Below are 17,324 nucleotides of genomic sequence, written 5' to 3' on the forward strand. Positions count from 1 at the left end.
ATCGCTGATCATCTTGTTAAAAGCCAATTTTATCTGCCATTGGTTACCATTAATTTCTGTAATGTCTTTGGCATAATTCCAGAAAGATAAAAATGTGGTGTGTTTATCAAGTAGCTCCGTCTCTACAGGTTTATAGTCTTACGTTCAATGATATAAATTCACATATCCTCTATCCATTCTCTGTATGTTAAATACAGTCAATCTGTCAATATTCTGCACAGATATACTTATTTAACGTTGAGTTATAGCAGTAAAAAGAAAAACGTATAAGATATTGACTGGACAAGGACATTTTGACCATCTGATCGATCCAGGTAGCGTCAGGCCGACATGTCCTTCACTGCTGTTACCATCATTGTTTCCAGCAGTGGCCCAAAACTTGTCCTGATACTTGTTCAAAACATGTTCTTAATATGATGTTATAGAAATACAGAAAGTACAAAAACCGCATTTCAAAGGAACTACATTTCTGCTTCCCTTACCACATTATGTTACTAACAGTCTATTTCTGCAGGTAATAAACTAATCAAAGCTCCATCTGTCTTGCTCTGTAGCCACCAGGGACCCCTGGCAGGAAGCACCCCAGAGATGAGCCGACGGTACGCCACTTTACCGCACACCTTGGTCTCCAAGACCTCTTCGGCCACCTCCCCCTCCCTGCAGCGCAGAGTGAGCACAAACCCGTCCAACAGCTCCTACCTAAAGAACAAAGGACGCAAATTCAACATTCAGCTGAAGAAAGGTAAGAATCAGCAGACACATGAATGCAGTCGTTGTAAGAGTGAACATTTGTCTCTCTTTTCATAAGAATACAGTAACGTTCTGGATCCCCTTTGGTGTTAGCCTGACCTTAAAGTTCTCTATCCCCGTAATAATGGAATAACGCTGAACATTTCAATAAACTATTTCAATTCAACACTCACTTAAATCGTCATCAGAAAGAATGTCTAGTGAACAAAACAGGAACGTACGCACTGTCCTCTGTGTTTACCTTCATTAAATCACATGCAAATGACACCAGGCTGCTACATAATCACCCCAAACACCTGTACACATATCAGACCGGTCCATTGTAACTCAGTAATCCACCCGTTTATATACGAGAAACATTGGATTACTGGAGCTCGTTAATCCTGCTCGTTACAGCCTCCTGTCCAACTTTTTCTTTAAAAGAATGGACGGTTGATGTTTTATTCTTGAAAAGCACCACAGAGCTGATGCTACAGCTCTGCAACGTCCACACAACGTTACACTGACGTCCTGGAGAAGCCATGTTGTTGAGCTCGTGGCGTTATGCGTCATTTCGATTTGTACAGCTGTTTCGTAGCGATGAGACCAGCGACGTGACCCGCTGAGAATCTATTTATTAATCACCGCATCTAGCAGCACTCAATTGCTTTATTATTTTCATCATCAAGCAGCTGGAACCTGTTCATCCTTCAAGTAGAGAGCAGATGCAAATAGCACCTGTCTCTCTCTTGTGTCTGTTCCTGCCTCTCTCGCCCATGTCCCACTCTCTCACCCCTCTTTACTCCTCACTGGGACAAAGGGGACAAAGCTGTCTCTGTGTCTTCTGTTGTATCTTTGAGTAAACCATAGGTTGAGGGAGACAACCTTAAATTTTTCTGGAAATATAAAAAAAAAACGCTTCTTGCCTTTTGGGCTTTGTTTAAGCGTGCAGGCCAAAAGCAAACACAGATCAACCGCCTCTTGAAAACAGAGGTTGCGGTGTGATGCACTCAGACTACATCGCCGTGGTCTCGCGGTTGAAATATTAACATTCAGCAATCAGTCTCGCTCCCAGCTGGGGTTGGTTTGTTTGTGGACTTGGACAAGCCTTTGATACCCTGGAGTCGTTGTATATCCGAGCCAACCATTGTGGTGGGTTCACTGCCAGACTCCTTCTCATTTCCATCACTTCAATATCTTTATATGAATTGACAAGCAGTTGGTTGTAAAAACTAACCAGTGCCGAGGTGACTCGCCTACTCTTTGTCTCGCGCTCCTTTTTTTTCCCGTCGGAGAGAGCAGATGTTAAGTTGAAAGCTGGCACAGGGGCCGCAGCAGCCAGCTTCAGGGAGTAGTGAGGGCAGGAGTGCAGGCTAAATGCAACACGCTCGGGGAAATGCAGCTGCTGTAATATGTTTGGCGAAGGTCCCCGAGCCCTGCTAGTGTTAGAGTTCTTACACTGCGTGAGGCTGCAGTGCAATTTATGTTTTTTTGTTTATAATTCTCTTTTTTTCTGCACACAAGCCTCTCAATTTTAGTGAAGCCAAGTTGGGGCAATGTTGGTGGAGGTCCAGCAGCGCCGGAGACTGATGCCAGTAGTTTTATTTATTTTGTTCACTAGCCACTTCATGGTCTAACTCAACACCCACCTATAACTCTCAGAAGTGTGCTCTTACCCAAGTGACAGAAATGGTCGCTGAGATTATTGCTCATGATTTAAATGGGGCTTACCGGAATGGATGTGCCTCGCTTGTAAACTTCAAGCCGTTGGTAAACTCTAAATTGGGATGAATTATTGTCCAAATGTTGTTGAATTGGAAACTTAACTGAGCATTAAAAATCCGACGAAGTGTGCCCCTGAAATTCATTTTGACAGTTCCATTTGATTACCATCAGACTTTATCACTGCTAATGTACTTTTAGAAAGGCTTCGGCAGTTTTGTTGTTAACATGTTGTAATTGTTGTGATTCGGCCTAAGTGGGCTTGAGTTCCGAGTGGTGGGAGCAGATCTTGCTCGGCAAATTAACAAGAGTGCCTTAATCAAATACTGCAGTCCAAAAGGACATACGCACCCCATTAAGTCATTCTAATGTGCCTCAGCCTCTCCTCATGTTTGCTGTTTAATTGGACTATTGGAGCCAGGATTCCAACTAATCCAGAAAGGATACAATTACTTTTATCCTGGTCTTCTTTTACTCAAAATAAAGACGTCAGTGGTTAATTACTGCAGGCCTACTAGAGATGCATTCTCCTAATTGCCTTATTGGGGACCGTTAATGACGTGATCTTACAATGGGCAGGAGTTTGATTCCGCTCATTAGGCTGTGTGCAGGCCAAATGAGGGGGGGGGGGGGGGGGGGGGTAACAAAGACAGTGATGTGGAGGATTTGAAAGGGGCCCCTAATGTGCAGCTTATCCCGATTTGAAACTGAAGAACTCAGGTACAGTATCACTGATCATGGAGTAGTATTTAAAAAAACTTTATTTAGAAATCTCTGAACATTGTCACCTTTTTGGTCAGAAATAAAAAAAGATGTCTTCTTTTATTAGTCTCTCTGTAATTCAATTGTGAGTAAAGCAATTGGGAACTGATTGCCGTGGCAGCGTTGTGACCTTGTATTAAAAGTTTTCATTCAAGAAGACAAACTTTGCAGATTTAACATTCCACATAAGGCAGCTATTTCTGTCTGCTTAGTTATCATGCTGCATTGATGGAGGGATCACAGCACGTCATTATCCTCCACAGCGCGCAACTTTTTGACTTTATAAGCAACCTCTTCATCACCTTTACGCAAGTTTGTTTGCGTGCAGAGGCCGCGAGAAAGTTGCCAGCCGCGTGCTTTTCCCTCTTTATGTTTCTTCTTCATCAACACCATCACTGTCAGCGAGACGGCAGAGAGTTTGTCAGACTGCTGGAGAGATACGCAGGGAAAACTAGGTCATGATGAACCATCGAAGGTGCTGACAGCTCTGTGAAATGAGCAGCTACTTTGACATGAATACTAATCACTGTTGTTACCGTCAGAAAAAGCCTCCGCTGAAACCACATAGCGCAACTTTCCCACTTGACTGCTAGAAAAGCCGACGGCTAGGTTATGCGTGGAGGAATGTTTGTCTTTGAACACCGTTCTTAATGACTCATCTGATAGCATTATGTAGCAAGGTTATTGCATTTTCTTTATATCCTGTCAAAGAATAAGCCGACAAACACAATGTATTTGGTTCACCTCGTTCCCGAGCTGACATTTGAAACCATTTCCTGCTTTTATTTGACAAATGCAGGTCTGGTCAGCAAAAAGGTCAGGCCTCAGATCCTCTTATTTATCTGTTATTGTGTTTGCCTACTTCCTCCAGACAAGGCAATTCATATTCATTTGATGAACCTTAAAGGTCACACTTAAAACCCAAAGCAAGTAGTTTTGCAAAGCTGATATCTTTGTGTTTTCTCAGATTCAGCTGTTTAAGTGTAGCCTTACGTCTTACTGCACTGCTCAATGATACATCAGTAAAAACAATTATTGAGCACTGCTTTCTACATTTGGCCAACTTCAAACTGTCTTTATATAGCAGAAGGTTGCTCTGACCCAGACATGATTTGAACGCACCCTCCTGACCTGCCGTTGTACCGAGAAGTCTGTAGGGTTTTCTTTTTGGTTAAAACATCTGGCACATGGTACATGGATGATTTAGAAAACAGTATTTTTTTATTTTGCTATTTAGGTGTAGTGCACGACTGTGTATTGAACAGTATTTTTGATGCATTTAGCAATCCATAATCATTCACTTTCCTCCGCTTATTCTGGTCCTCACCCGGTCTTTAATCCGACCATAACTCGCCAGAGTGGTTTTAAAGTCCACATGCACTTATCATAAACACTCAATTTTGGTTCATAGCATTAACTCTATATTTAGAGTACGGGACATGTTTTTATCTCAACTTCCTAAATAAACGTGAGCGAGACACACCCTAATGGCGAGGATGGAAGTAAGTCTGTATGAACTATAGGAGGTTCAGCACATGGTGGAACGCCATAATTTGATCCCTGCACAGCGGTTTCTCATGTTACAGAGGCGTGTAATGAAAAGGATCGTTCAGAAATGGTTTCAAAGAGTCTGGCCAGTTTCTAAGAGGCACTGTAAAAGCACTATGCTAGTTTGGCACTGCCTTTTTTACATTCCTTTCTCACTTTTATTAGAACTATATTGAGATACAGACTGTTTCTTCTAAAATGCATATATAAGAACAATAACATGTAATTATATTTAATTATTTCCATAGCCACAGTGTTGCACATATTAGTTGTTAGTGACTTGAAAGCGAGAAAATGAACTTCGCTATGCTTACCTGGAGAAACAAATCTTCTGTTGTTGACATTTATGAAGTGGAATGGAGGTGCTGGAACACTTCACCAAACATAAACACACGCACATTATTTACTTCTCTTCAGAACGATACCACTAATATCACAGTTATATGTCTGAGATATACACAGTGCGAGAGCATGTGGGCTGACGGTCTTTCAATCTGACTGCCCAGGTTCATGCATGCTTGCAAAACATACTTAAAGAAGTGTCCTTGAGTGACACTGGAAACCTTTGTGGTAGTTAGGCACAAGAACAAACTGATCTGTAAATGATCACATTACCTTTCTAACTATTTGTTTTTCATTATGCCTAGGTCTAGAAGGTCTTGGGTTCAGCATCACATCCAGAGACGTCCCCATTGGTGGCAGTGCTCCCATTTATGTCAAAAACATCCTTCCTCGAGGGGCGGCCATCCAAGACGGCCGATTGAAAGCTGGAGACCGGCTGCTGGAGGTGGGGCATTGTACATTATTTCAAAGATTATTGACTCTGTTGCTGATCTGATTTTTGTGGCAAAATTAAATTTACTGAGCTTTTGTTGGAATGAGTCAACCACACTGTGTTTCCTATGGCTATAACAATTCAGCTCCCGCTTTGAATTGCTGAGGAAAAGTGGTTAGATGGAACAATATTTTGATTATACTTCAATCACACTGACATGAAAATCAGCGAGTGCTCGCTTTAATACCAGCTCCAACTGGCTCACTGGGTAATCTGCATAAAGGTTACGTGGAGGACATAGATGTCCTCCTCGCTGAAGTCAGAGAGCTCTTTGATTTATTTTTTTGCCGCCAAGTGTGTTTTGGCCAAGTGCTTATCTGAGTATTTATGATCTGTGTGTGTGTGTGTGTGTGGTGTGTGTGTGTGTGTGTGTGTGTGTGTGTGTGTGTGTGTGTGTGTGTGTGTGTGTGCACGTGTGTGTATCGTATGTGCAGGTGAGTGGCGTGGACCTGAATGGTAAGAGCCAGGAAGAGGTGGTGGCCCTGCTCCGAGCCACTCCGATGGGTGGGACTGTGAACCTGTTGGTGATTCGCCAAGAGGACTCCCTGCTGCCCCGAGAAGTGGTCAGTACCAGCCAGTGCCTCTCTTTATAACCTGCTGCTTTATTTTACTCAGAAATATGAATCACAGTTGATTGGAATTTCTTTACAAGTCATGTACATGACACTGGAGGAGAACGGTACTTTACTATTCTTACTTTTAAACACTTAAAAACATCAAATGGAGGAAAACTGAGAAAAAATTAAATTGGGAGACGAAGGTAAATGCTCTTTTTAGTGTATATTTCAACTATTATTGTTTAAAGGGAATTAACCCAACTCCCAAAGTCAATTTGTTCCAGCATGTCCCAGCTGACTCAATGAACTCACTCTATGAATATGTTAAAGATCACTAAATATGTTACATTCCGTGCAGCTGGGTTATGGATGTGTCATTGTAACGGCACTCATGTGCATTTAACTGCTCCTTCAACGCATCACACGCTCCTAAATACTCACCAGCCACCCCAACAGAATGAGAGCTGAGAATCACTTGTGTTAGGGAAGACTTGTACATAACCAACGCCACACACACAACTATACTCTTAACTCTGGGCTCACACACACACACACACACACTCACAAATTCACAGTGAAACACACCGACTTATTTCTGAACACATTTAACCAAAGCAAGTCATGTGCACGAGAAGGCGCAATCACAGCTTTTTAGCATATCCAGACACACACACACACACACACACACACACATAGACATCCTCAAGTGATGTTTTATGAGCAGACACAAATACAGATTTACACACAAACACACTCTCGGTCTCAGACACACGATCTACATACAGGGTGACATTGGCTGTCGTGCAACAGATGGTGAGGCTACTGCCCTCGTCGAGCCTGCGCTCAGTCGCTCTGACAGCGGACTCCAGCGTCACAGCACCTTGGCAGTCCAGGGGCCCCTGATGCCAACCTCACTCCTACCCATAATACTCAGCCTGGCACCCGGGCTGTTAACCCCGCCATAGGAGCTGTTCAACCTGTAGAGTAATGGCCCTCTGAGACACATTTTACTCTGCTAATGTGCTGTTTCTCCAGTTAGAAATGCACCACCCCCAGGTCTACAACTTTACTTTAATATTAACAATCATAAAATGGCAAATGGGCTCATATTGCATTCTAACTTGAATGAAACGAGTCTAAATGAAGAAAGCTCACAGCATCTTAAAACGAGTCATTAATGTCATGGTGTGTAAAGGCAACTGAATGTGGCTTTACATGATCTGTTTGGCTGCTGCTGGCATCAAACCTCTGACCTTCAGGTGACTCAACAGGCTCTTTAACCACTTAAAGTCTAACATGGGGGGATGCACCAAATTGATTCATACCTCTTGTCAGCAGCCTCGACAGCAGTTGAACAATGCTGCGAGGAGTGTTCAAAAATGCACGCCTGCCCCTGGGCTATCGACTCATGAGAGACGCGGTGTGAGAGTCTGATGGCTGCGCTCTCTAAGCTCCTCAGGCATGACGCAATTAGAAAAAGCTCGTTATTGCAACACCGTCTAATAATTGCTCTGTTTTTGTCTTTTTTCTGTGTTTTTCTACACGAAGTGACTGCTACGTGATACAGCATCAGTTTCCACGTCAGATTAGCATTTTCCTGCTCTCTCCCTCGCTGTTTCTTTTTTCTCATCCTCTCGCACACTTTCCCACACTTCCCAGCAGTGTTGTCACAAATCTCAATAATCCCTAAGAGTATGTTCATAAAAATCAGATAAGGAGACCAAGGCTCTGCCGGTGACAGTTATTGCAAATAAAGCATGGAGGAAAAGAATGGTTGGTAATTGCCGCCTCTGTGACACACTCTGGATTGGTGTGTGTGTGTGTGTGTGTGTGTGTGTGTGTGTGTGTGTGTGTGTGTGTGTGTGTGTGTGTGTGTGTGTGTGTGTGTGTGTGTGTGTGTGTGTGTGTGTGTGCGTGCGTGCGTGCGTGCGTGCGTGCATACTACACACTAGTTTCAAGACACGAACAAACACACATGTATAGACAATCACTTACTCGCTGTCATTCATGTAATTCCCTCAATGACAATGCGATGATGTCTTAAATTGTAGCGTGAGTGACATGCCTTAGCACTGCTGGCATCTGTCAAAGACATATAGCCTTACACACACACACACACACACACACACACACACACACACACACACACACACACACACACACACACACACACACAGTAGCAGGAGATCCAGCTGTATAGATGAAAATAGAAAGGAGGCATTGTTTTGTCTAGTTGACATTTGCCTGCTGATGTTTAATGTCAGTGCAGAAAATCCCTCCCCATCTTCTTTTGTTTTGATGTTTTATTGTATGCCAGGCCTATTGCACGCGCCCCCAGAGGGATTAATTTACCCTCCCACCATGTTTGTGTTGCATCTTTAATTACCACGGTCGGGGTGTATTTTGACATGCTTTCAGTAGCAGTAGCAGTAGCTCTCGATAGCTTTCAATAAACATGTACTCGCTGCGAAGAGAAAAGGTTATATGGCAATGGAGCAGAGTTGGGTGTTGTCTCTGTGATTTCCCCCTGTCTTTGTCTGTCTGGTTACCTCTCCCTTTCTACTCCAAGGATATCAATAGACATTTTCAGACAGATACAGTATGTTGTATCAGAGAAGTAGAGCAGCTTTAACCTTTCCCAAACACTGGACTCATCACTAATAAGCCTGCCCTTTCATACCTCTTACTTCTCCTTTCCACCATAATACAGTCATTTATCATATTCCTTATGGAGGGATTTTAACCTCTTTGGTTATGTTGTGTTATACAAGTTTGGTTCTATAGGAGGACCCCGCGACCTTCAGGTTATAAGACATTAATTAAAAGAGGAGGTGAGAGACGAGCGGAGACGTTCAGACAGAGCTCTCTCTCTCTCTCTCTCAAAGCTCAGCTCCAACCCTGAAGACAGTCTGAGGCGCTGATCAATGGCAATGTGAACAAAGTCACTTTGTGCTGTGTTATTCCTTCACTTGACAGCTCTGGGAGTTCCAATGAGGGATTTTCTAGTCAGGCTTTTTAACAGAGTAAAGAGAGAAAGTCAAAAGGATTTCTGCCCCCTATGGGTTTGGAGGTTAATCATGACTTTCTTCATAAGAGGGGGCTGTCATGAGGAGGTAGAAAGACTTGTGTCAGACATACCTTGGCGCATGAATATGAATATAAGTGACGTGAGTTGTGATTTTTAGTTAACTTCATGAATGATCTCTGAGTGCTTGTGTCTTCACACCTTCGTAATGATTCTTATGAGAGGTGAAAGCAGTCGGAGAAAGAGTTCATCTGACATAAAGAAACTAAGGAATTGGGCAAGAGAGACAAGGGTGGAGGGGAAAAAAGGGTAATTTAAATGGGAAAAAAAAACTAAAAGTGATCATCAATCAAAAATATAAATGGATAGGAGTTTGGTAGGGGTGATATTCAAACACCAATCCCCACTCTCCCTTCTCCCCACACATTATTCATGGCCTCAGAGGCTTTCACCCGCCTGGTTACACTGACCACATCAAGGCTCAAATGTAAAGTGTATTACAAAACATCCACACACACACACACACACACACACACACACACACACACACACACACACACACACACACACACACACACACACACACAGCACTGAAATTCCCACATGGAAAGACAAGAACCACACACTTCCCACGCATAGCCGGTGGATGTTATTTATTGTTGGCATTTATCTCCCAGCGTGCAGCACTGTTTGTGTTTACAGATTCGAGCGACGCTGAGCCTTTAGTCCACATCGGCCAGCGTTGTGAAGTGGAGATTGTTTTTCAGCTCCCCTTTTTCTCCTGTAATAACCAAGTCAAATGTCACGCCTCACTGTGCAACAAGCAATGGTAACACTTTAAGAAACGAGGAACCATTCCTGCCTCCTCTTAAAGATGTCCATCCACACACTGCCGCCAGCGATGGATCGCCGCATTGTTTCACGTGTCGCGGTGCCATTTAGAGCAGACACAGCGAAAAACAAAGGCAGAGAAACATAATCTGTGACTTCCAGTTTATTACATACAGCAAGTGAATAGTCTTTTGACACACCTACACATATTTTAAACACTGCAAATGCTAAATGTAAAACTTGTAAAATGTAAATCCTGACACACAGTACGGACTTGATTAGTCACATACGCTCAAGAGCCATAATAACGTCGTCAATGCTTGCCCTTACATCATTCCATGACCCGGAGATGAGCAGTATTTTTTTTTACTTCCAATGGGACTATGGACCGTGGAGAACAAATGGGCTTGTGAAACTGCTGTTGTCACACTGTGGACCACATAAGAGCAATTAAACAGTACATTAAAATCCCCTCTTTACGATCATATCACACTTGTCACTGATCCATTAGTAGCTATATCTGCCAAGCAGTGAGAATCTTAATTATACAATTAATTCCGGCCTCTGATTGATGTCACCGCTAAATTCATGCCTCGTGTGAATGCTGGAGTACGCAGTAGAGACGGATGTGTGACAGCATTGCTGACAGTTATAGCGAACTAATGGCCTGTTTCAAAAGTGCCAACCCTGGTGGCCTGGTTTGAAATCCTCCCTGCCGTGTTTTTACCACCGGACTGTAATTGAGGCATTCTACTCCATTTGTAGCACAATTTGCTTTAGCTGAAATCATATTTCCATAAGTCTCTGAAACCCTTATATACAGTGGAATTAAAAGCACTGGTTCCCTGACACATTTCCAAACCTCTGTGTTCCTCTTCCAAGTCAAAGTAGTCATCGTCAGCGTTGCATTGCTTTGCACAATTATGTAAACATCCCACTAACAGTGTTACACAGCTGAGCTTTTGTTGTTGCGCTGCCCCGCAGTACAGGGAGGTTACCGTTCACGACTCCCCTGCATTAAAGTTGGAAGACGAGAACAGACTTATGAAGCTCTATTGATTTCCTCGCTGCCAAGATCCATTTACCGAGTCGGTAGAGGGAGAAATGAATTGATACAAGGCAAACAGAAAACGATCCCCTGTCTTTGGAGGCAACTAAATGATACACGGATCTGTTGAGTTGGAGCCAAGTTCACCCTCCTCGTACTTTCATTCACTCCTCAACACTGAATGTAACTTTGTGATTCCTCCAGTCCAGCACAGTGTAGTTAAATGTAAAGGTAGAAGATGGAGAACAACATTTAAGCCGACAAGAATCAAGAATATCTGGCAATGGGGGCATCTTTAAGGTTGCATACGTTAGGTTTGCACATACATTACAAGGAATGTGTCATGGTGATTTGGTGCATAACAAAAAAAATGTTTTATATAAGATCCATTCACTTTTGTATGAACAATAAATGTAAGACATTAGATAGACTTTCATCGTTGTCTTGGTTTACATTTTCTTTTGCCCCTTCCAATAACAAACACAAAGCAGAATCATTAACTTTGAAAGAGCGCAGCTTTCAAATTATGATAAACCTTTTGGGTTATTTAACTGAAGTGGTGATAAACAGTGCTATCTTGAGCGTTGCAGCATCTACAGCTATGCCAAAAAATGACATCTTTGGTGTTAATATAATTAGATGTCTGTTAGAGTGCTTTTTCACTGAAAGGATGATGTCATCTGTTGCAACTTTTCCTAATAAAGTGCTGAAGACAGAATCTTTCTAGCCTGTCTTTGAGGACTTTATTTATATAACAGCAGGTTACTGAAACACATATTTTACCTTTGTAAAACTTGGCAAACAACTTGAGGAGATGAGATATTTTCTTACTGGTAAAGCTAATCATTTAAAACGCTGTAACCTTTTTGCAGATATTCAAACATCTTTTATATATATATACGTCATATTTTATAATATAACTTAGAACCAGACCAGCTGCCTGAACAAAGTTGAGTGTGATCAGCAAATTGCTCCACTATTAAAAATGTCTAAAATAGCTGACCCCTACTCTGTAAATCTTTTTTCTAAAAAAGAAATATAGTTGGAACTCAGGTGAAGTCAAATTACAGGAATTGCTCTAAATGCCTTCGGGAGGAGTAGAGTGGAGCTGTGGCTCTGCAACCTACAATCAGTGAGAGCATCTATGAATTTACAGCGCTCTTCAGAGCAGCTTGGCAGCAGCGGATGCATCTCAGAGGTCGCCTTTTCTTCCACTTTATGGCTTAAAGTGTCTCTGAAATGACAGGACATGATGATCTGGTAGTTAAGAGCTCCAGTGTGTTACCATGGCACCAGAAAGCTCTTCCCTATCTCCAAAAAGCATCTTCTCGTAGGGACACTTTATCCAAATTGTCCACTGAAAGCTTCAAAAAGTTCATACTTTGCTCCTATTTCCTGATGTTTAGCAGAGACACATTGCGACTTCCTCCTGCTGTTTCTTCCTTTCTGTTCTCTTGTTTTCTGATGATTCCTTCCTATATTATTAATTTGGCTCCTATAGAAAGGTTTTCTGTTTAAAAAGTGCAGAGTTCAGAAACGTGCTCTGTCATAATTAAAGTTAATGCTGCCAAGCGTGGTTGAAGACAATGCCAGCCTGGTTAACGATTTCCGAGCGTGTTTCGTCGGCGCCACCTGTTTTCGTTTAGCACTTCTCAGCAGCTGTTTCCATAATTATGCTCGCTGTCAGTGCAGAGAACGGAGAGGGTGCACCGCAGCATTGTGCTATGCCGAAAAACAAGGTAGTTAAAGGCCACTTATGGCGACACAGTCTCTCTCCCGAAGGGATTCAGCGTCTGTTTCCAGAACACATAATCGGTTGAAGTGTGTATGTGAGGTTGGACATACCAAAGCTCTTTTTATCCACCATTAGCTTGAAATGAGAGGCATCTGCTTTATGATGTGCGTCTATACTGTGGTTTCCATTGAAACGCCTTCGCAAACACTCCCGATTGCCAAGTACACGATTCACCTTTTTATTTTTTTATGTTATCTTTGATTAGATGTAATCGCTTCCTAAAACTCCCACGCAAATATCTAGTCTCAAGCCAACCCTGTATCTGTTTGTGGTTGCTCGCAGTGAGATCCACTCAGTCAATTCATTGATAGCCAGTAGCTATAATGTCTTTGCAGCGATGCAGATAGATCTGGCCTCAGATGCCCTCATAGAAACTGACTTTGTTCTGTTAATGAGCCAAATGAGCGTTCTCATTAGAAACTCCCCAAAGGGTAACAGTCCCAGTTTGTCAGCGCTGAGTCAAAATTTTCTGGATTGCCTCCTGAAGAACATGTAATGTTAGTTCATAAACACTGGCAGCTGTGCGCTTCATGGCCTTTAGTGTTGTGCAACAGAATCGCTTCTCAGCCCTTCATTGTACCTGAAAAAGGCTGGATTTGTTTTTAGGCTTAGAGGTATTTAATATTCGTCCCCTTTGTCAGAAAATGTTGCGAGGAGAAACGCCGCCAAAATAAATTTGTGTTACAATACTTATCACGCGTGCACCACTTTTGCAATTACACCCATGGCTGATTTCTTTTAGCCCTTTTAAATTCATTTCCAATGACCTTTATGTCGCCAAAAAGGGCCAAGTGTGGAAAGACGTTTCCAGCAGTGTTAATTGTTTTAGGCACTGATGTGCGGAGAACTCATAGTTATATGTGTGAATAGAACTAAGTGTGATGCATTTGCACTTTTCTCTCTCTCGCTTTCCCCCCCTTGTGTCTCACTCTAGCTTTTTCTGTAGCACTGTTTTTCTGACACACACTTGCACGCATCAAACACACTTTTCTTATTAGTACGTGACAAGTTAAGCGAGGTAGAAACAAATCAAAATGGCCTATTAAACAGGCGGGGCCCTTTTGCTAGACGATGAGCAACGCTTTCCTCTCTCTGCCCTCCTCTGTTCACCTGCTCGTGTCTCTGCTCCAATGCTGCCTCTATCGCCCTCCCCTGCCAGGACAATAGACTGTAATAAATGGCTTCTACTCCGTCACAGTGTTAATTAATAAAGGACTTAATCGTATAATGGACTGTGACTGTGGGAAAAAAGACACAGGCTACTTTGTGATGAGCTGGTCAAATGGCCAGTCACTTGAGGTATTCAGATAATAATGCGAAGGATATTACAACCACTCTTAACCCCTTAGCATTGGGTTAGAATTAGGTTTGACCTTAATGATCGGTACCTGAGTACAGCACTGCACCTTTTATGCACCAGGCAACATTGCGTGTTTCAGTCAGCCATGATGTCTTTGGATTTAGTTTTGACCTTGAAAACCTTAAAACATGTCATGCAACATCAACTAGACACTCTCTAGACCTCTGCTTTTCAACCAGGCAACGGCATACAGTAATATAATGTGGTTTGAACGTAACAACAATTTTAAGACTTTAGAGTCACAAAAAACAGGATGGTCCATGGACAATTGGCAGCTTTGTTGCAGTTAGAACAACTATGAACACAGATTTAACAACTAATGCTAACTATGTGTTACATAGAGTTTCCTGCATGTGTTTAAACCATAGACTGTCTATGGTTTAAACATGTGTTGATGGAGCATCTACAATGTTGGCTTCCCATGATCAATCCAAACACTATACACTAGAAAACTTCAACAATGGAAAAGTTGTTTGTCGTTGCCCTGTGGACAGACCTGACAAAGCATGAATCCAGACTTTTTATTAGTTTATTGCAAATATCTTATATTTAATATTTTATCCACTGTAGTCAACCAGATTATTTCAGCTGACATTGGTACAGTGGAATTCACTGAGCTGTGTGACGTTATGAACCCAGACAGGAGGGCGTTTGGTTTCCCCACGTACAGTACATGGTACTTTCAACACATTTACAAAGCGGCAATAGTGGTTAGTATGGCAATGGTTGAAAAGTGTGTTGTTAACTCTGCAAGGCCAAGTGTCTTCACAGTCAGGTGTCGTTTGTTCCTGGCTTTAGCAGCTAGTAGGGGTGGAGATGTTGGAGGCATTCAGCCATCAGCCGTGAGTGCAGAGAGACATTTCTTTGCATTTGTTTCCTGCCAGTGACTATACCTGATAAAACTATTTGATTTGAGAAAACAGGTTGAAACCAAGATGTTGCAGTTAGAAAATTGGGATTGCGGCTGTTAACACGGGTATGTAAAAGAAAAGATCAAATCAAAACCTTTCCTGGTGCTTTTTTGATTGAAGCATGCAACCGTCAGTGTTTTTACATCAGCTCATCTATTGTCAGTGCTTTTGTTCCCCCTGTCCCAGGTGCATAAACGGGTCTGAGCTTGGAACAATGAGATGACTTTCTTTACCTCTGAACCTCCTGTTCAGAGGTAGTGGAATCCAGCTCTGCCTGAGCTGAATCGGTGCAACGCGGCCTGTCAAGCAGCCTGACAAACTCATTCTTGGCTAGCGGCGCTTGTTCCTGTCTGATGAAAATGTTACACTGCTCTCTCATTCTCTGCCTCGGCCCGCTATTCCCGGAACACAGCTCTGAGTGGGTGGTTATTCTGTCATCATTTTGGAAGAGAGCGCGCACAGGCACACACACGCGGAGGCTCAGACAGGGTCCATCCAAAGTCATTTTTTCATCCAATGTATTACTATGTTCAACTGCTGGGCTAAAAGCCTCTCCAGGGACATAACTCATAGCCACTATTTATTTATTTTATTTTGATAAAACATCTTCATTAAAGATAAAGACTGACCCTGCCAATGACGCACAAGGCCATTCATCCACAAGCGTTCTTTTCAGGATGGAAATTGTATGTTAGTGCTGCCTTGGTTACCAACTGATTCCTTAAGTTGATTCAAGGTTACTTCAATACAACAGCTGTCAAAGCTTTCTTTACCGTCAATTCTGACATGATGTCTTCACAAGCTAAGAAAAGCAATAATGGGAAGTTAAACATCGCCGATGCATTATATTTACACTTGTACTTATCCCCTATCCGCTTCTTTCAGCCGTCTGAGGGGAAGCAAAGGGTCCTTTCCTGACAAGAGCCGGTGATTTCTGTAATAGAAACGGAAGTGTTGAAATGCGCCGCGATTAAATGAATTCCAGCTGTCAGAATTTTACTGCGGGTCCAGTCAGGGACAAAGCCCAGTTGGCAAGTTGTACAGACAGGTGTACTGCCATTTTGAAAGCAGGAGGAGAAAAGAGGGCAGATAGGAGGGCCGTCCTGAGAATAGGGGCTCAGTCAGAGGGTGTTGAAAAGAGCCTCCACCTGAACGCACCACTGCATCCTAATAACTCCTCAGCGTCCGAAAGAAGAAAAAAAACACACCTTATGCTCTATCTTTCCTTTCTTTCCTCTGCTTCACTCTTTATGCGAGCAGCTGTGAAGGGCACACACCTGGCTGCCATCCATCTGGCTGTGTATGTGTGTGTGTGTACTGATGTGAGTCTATTTAAAGAGGTCTTGCGGTGGGTTTCTGGGGTTGATTGCTCTCACCGCCAGCATTGTTCATGTGGATTTGGCTGCCATGGCAATAACTACACACGTACAGTACAATCTGGCCGCTGCTCTCAAGCTTCCCGTGGAGCGGGCACGTATAGAAATGTGTGTGGGGGGAAGTGAACAGTCTCATTCGCCTCAACAGCAGCTGCTGAGGTGCCCTTGAGCAAGGCCCAGAACTCCCAAGAACTTGAGTGGAGCAGCTCAGTGGCAAATATCAGAGGCGTGTATGTTTTAATGGAGGACTTGTTACCCCTTTTTTGAAACATATAGAGTAAGAAGCAACGTCTCATTTTCTTCTATCAAACTGTAAGGGAAGAACAACTGTGGATTGATCATCAAAGCTTTCGGTTTCAGCACATTTACTCAGCTACAGTGTATCGGCCATAGCTAAAAATCTTTGGTATTCACTAAACGGAAATGATTCTAAAAACATTCTTAAATCTTGATCAGGTTTTCTTGTAGCAACATAGAAATAAAGTTCCAGTTCTCTGACACCTCTGGTGTTTTCTTTCACACCTATTTCCCCCTTTCTGTATCGCTGCAAGAGAGGAGTAAAATACACAATTTCTTCTCCTTTGTTTTTTTACAGATGCTCTTTGTTAGACAGCAGTGAAAATTGTCAGGACAGAGACTGTAGTGGTTGTTTGATGATCTATTTTCCAGCTGAATTGATCGTGCTGGGTGTTAGACACTCAACTGTACTCTCTCACACATCTCTGGCAGCTGAAATTAACCGTTTTCTTGTCTACCATGCATGACACTCTGCTGTAAAAGCCTTGCAACGATACTATGGTAATTTTCAACAAAAGGCCCATGGAT

At 42.7% G+C, this 17,324-nt stretch overlaps 1 protein-coding gene across 1 annotated transcript in view; it reads left to right on the forward strand.

The window, feature by feature from the left end:
• The window catches only part of LOC115025632 (partitioning defective 3 homolog), a 313,173-nt gene that overhangs the window by 154,976 nt on the left and 140,873 nt on the right, over positions 1-17,324 (forward strand). The window contains exons 10-12 of the mRNA XM_029458033.1: positions 555-742; positions 5,409-5,548; positions 6,031-6,159. Of these exons, the coding sequence (XP_029313893.1) occupies positions 555-742; positions 5,409-5,548; positions 6,031-6,159 (457 nt within the window). The remainder of the gene's footprint in view (positions 1-554; positions 743-5,408; positions 5,549-6,030; positions 6,160-17,324) is intronic.

Source organism: Cottoperca gobio, chromosome 20, assembly GCF_900634415.1.
Source record: "Cottoperca gobio chromosome 20, fCotGob3.1, whole genome shotgun sequence".
NCBI lineage: Eukaryota > Metazoa > Chordata > Actinopteri > Perciformes > Bovichtidae > Cottoperca > Cottoperca gobio.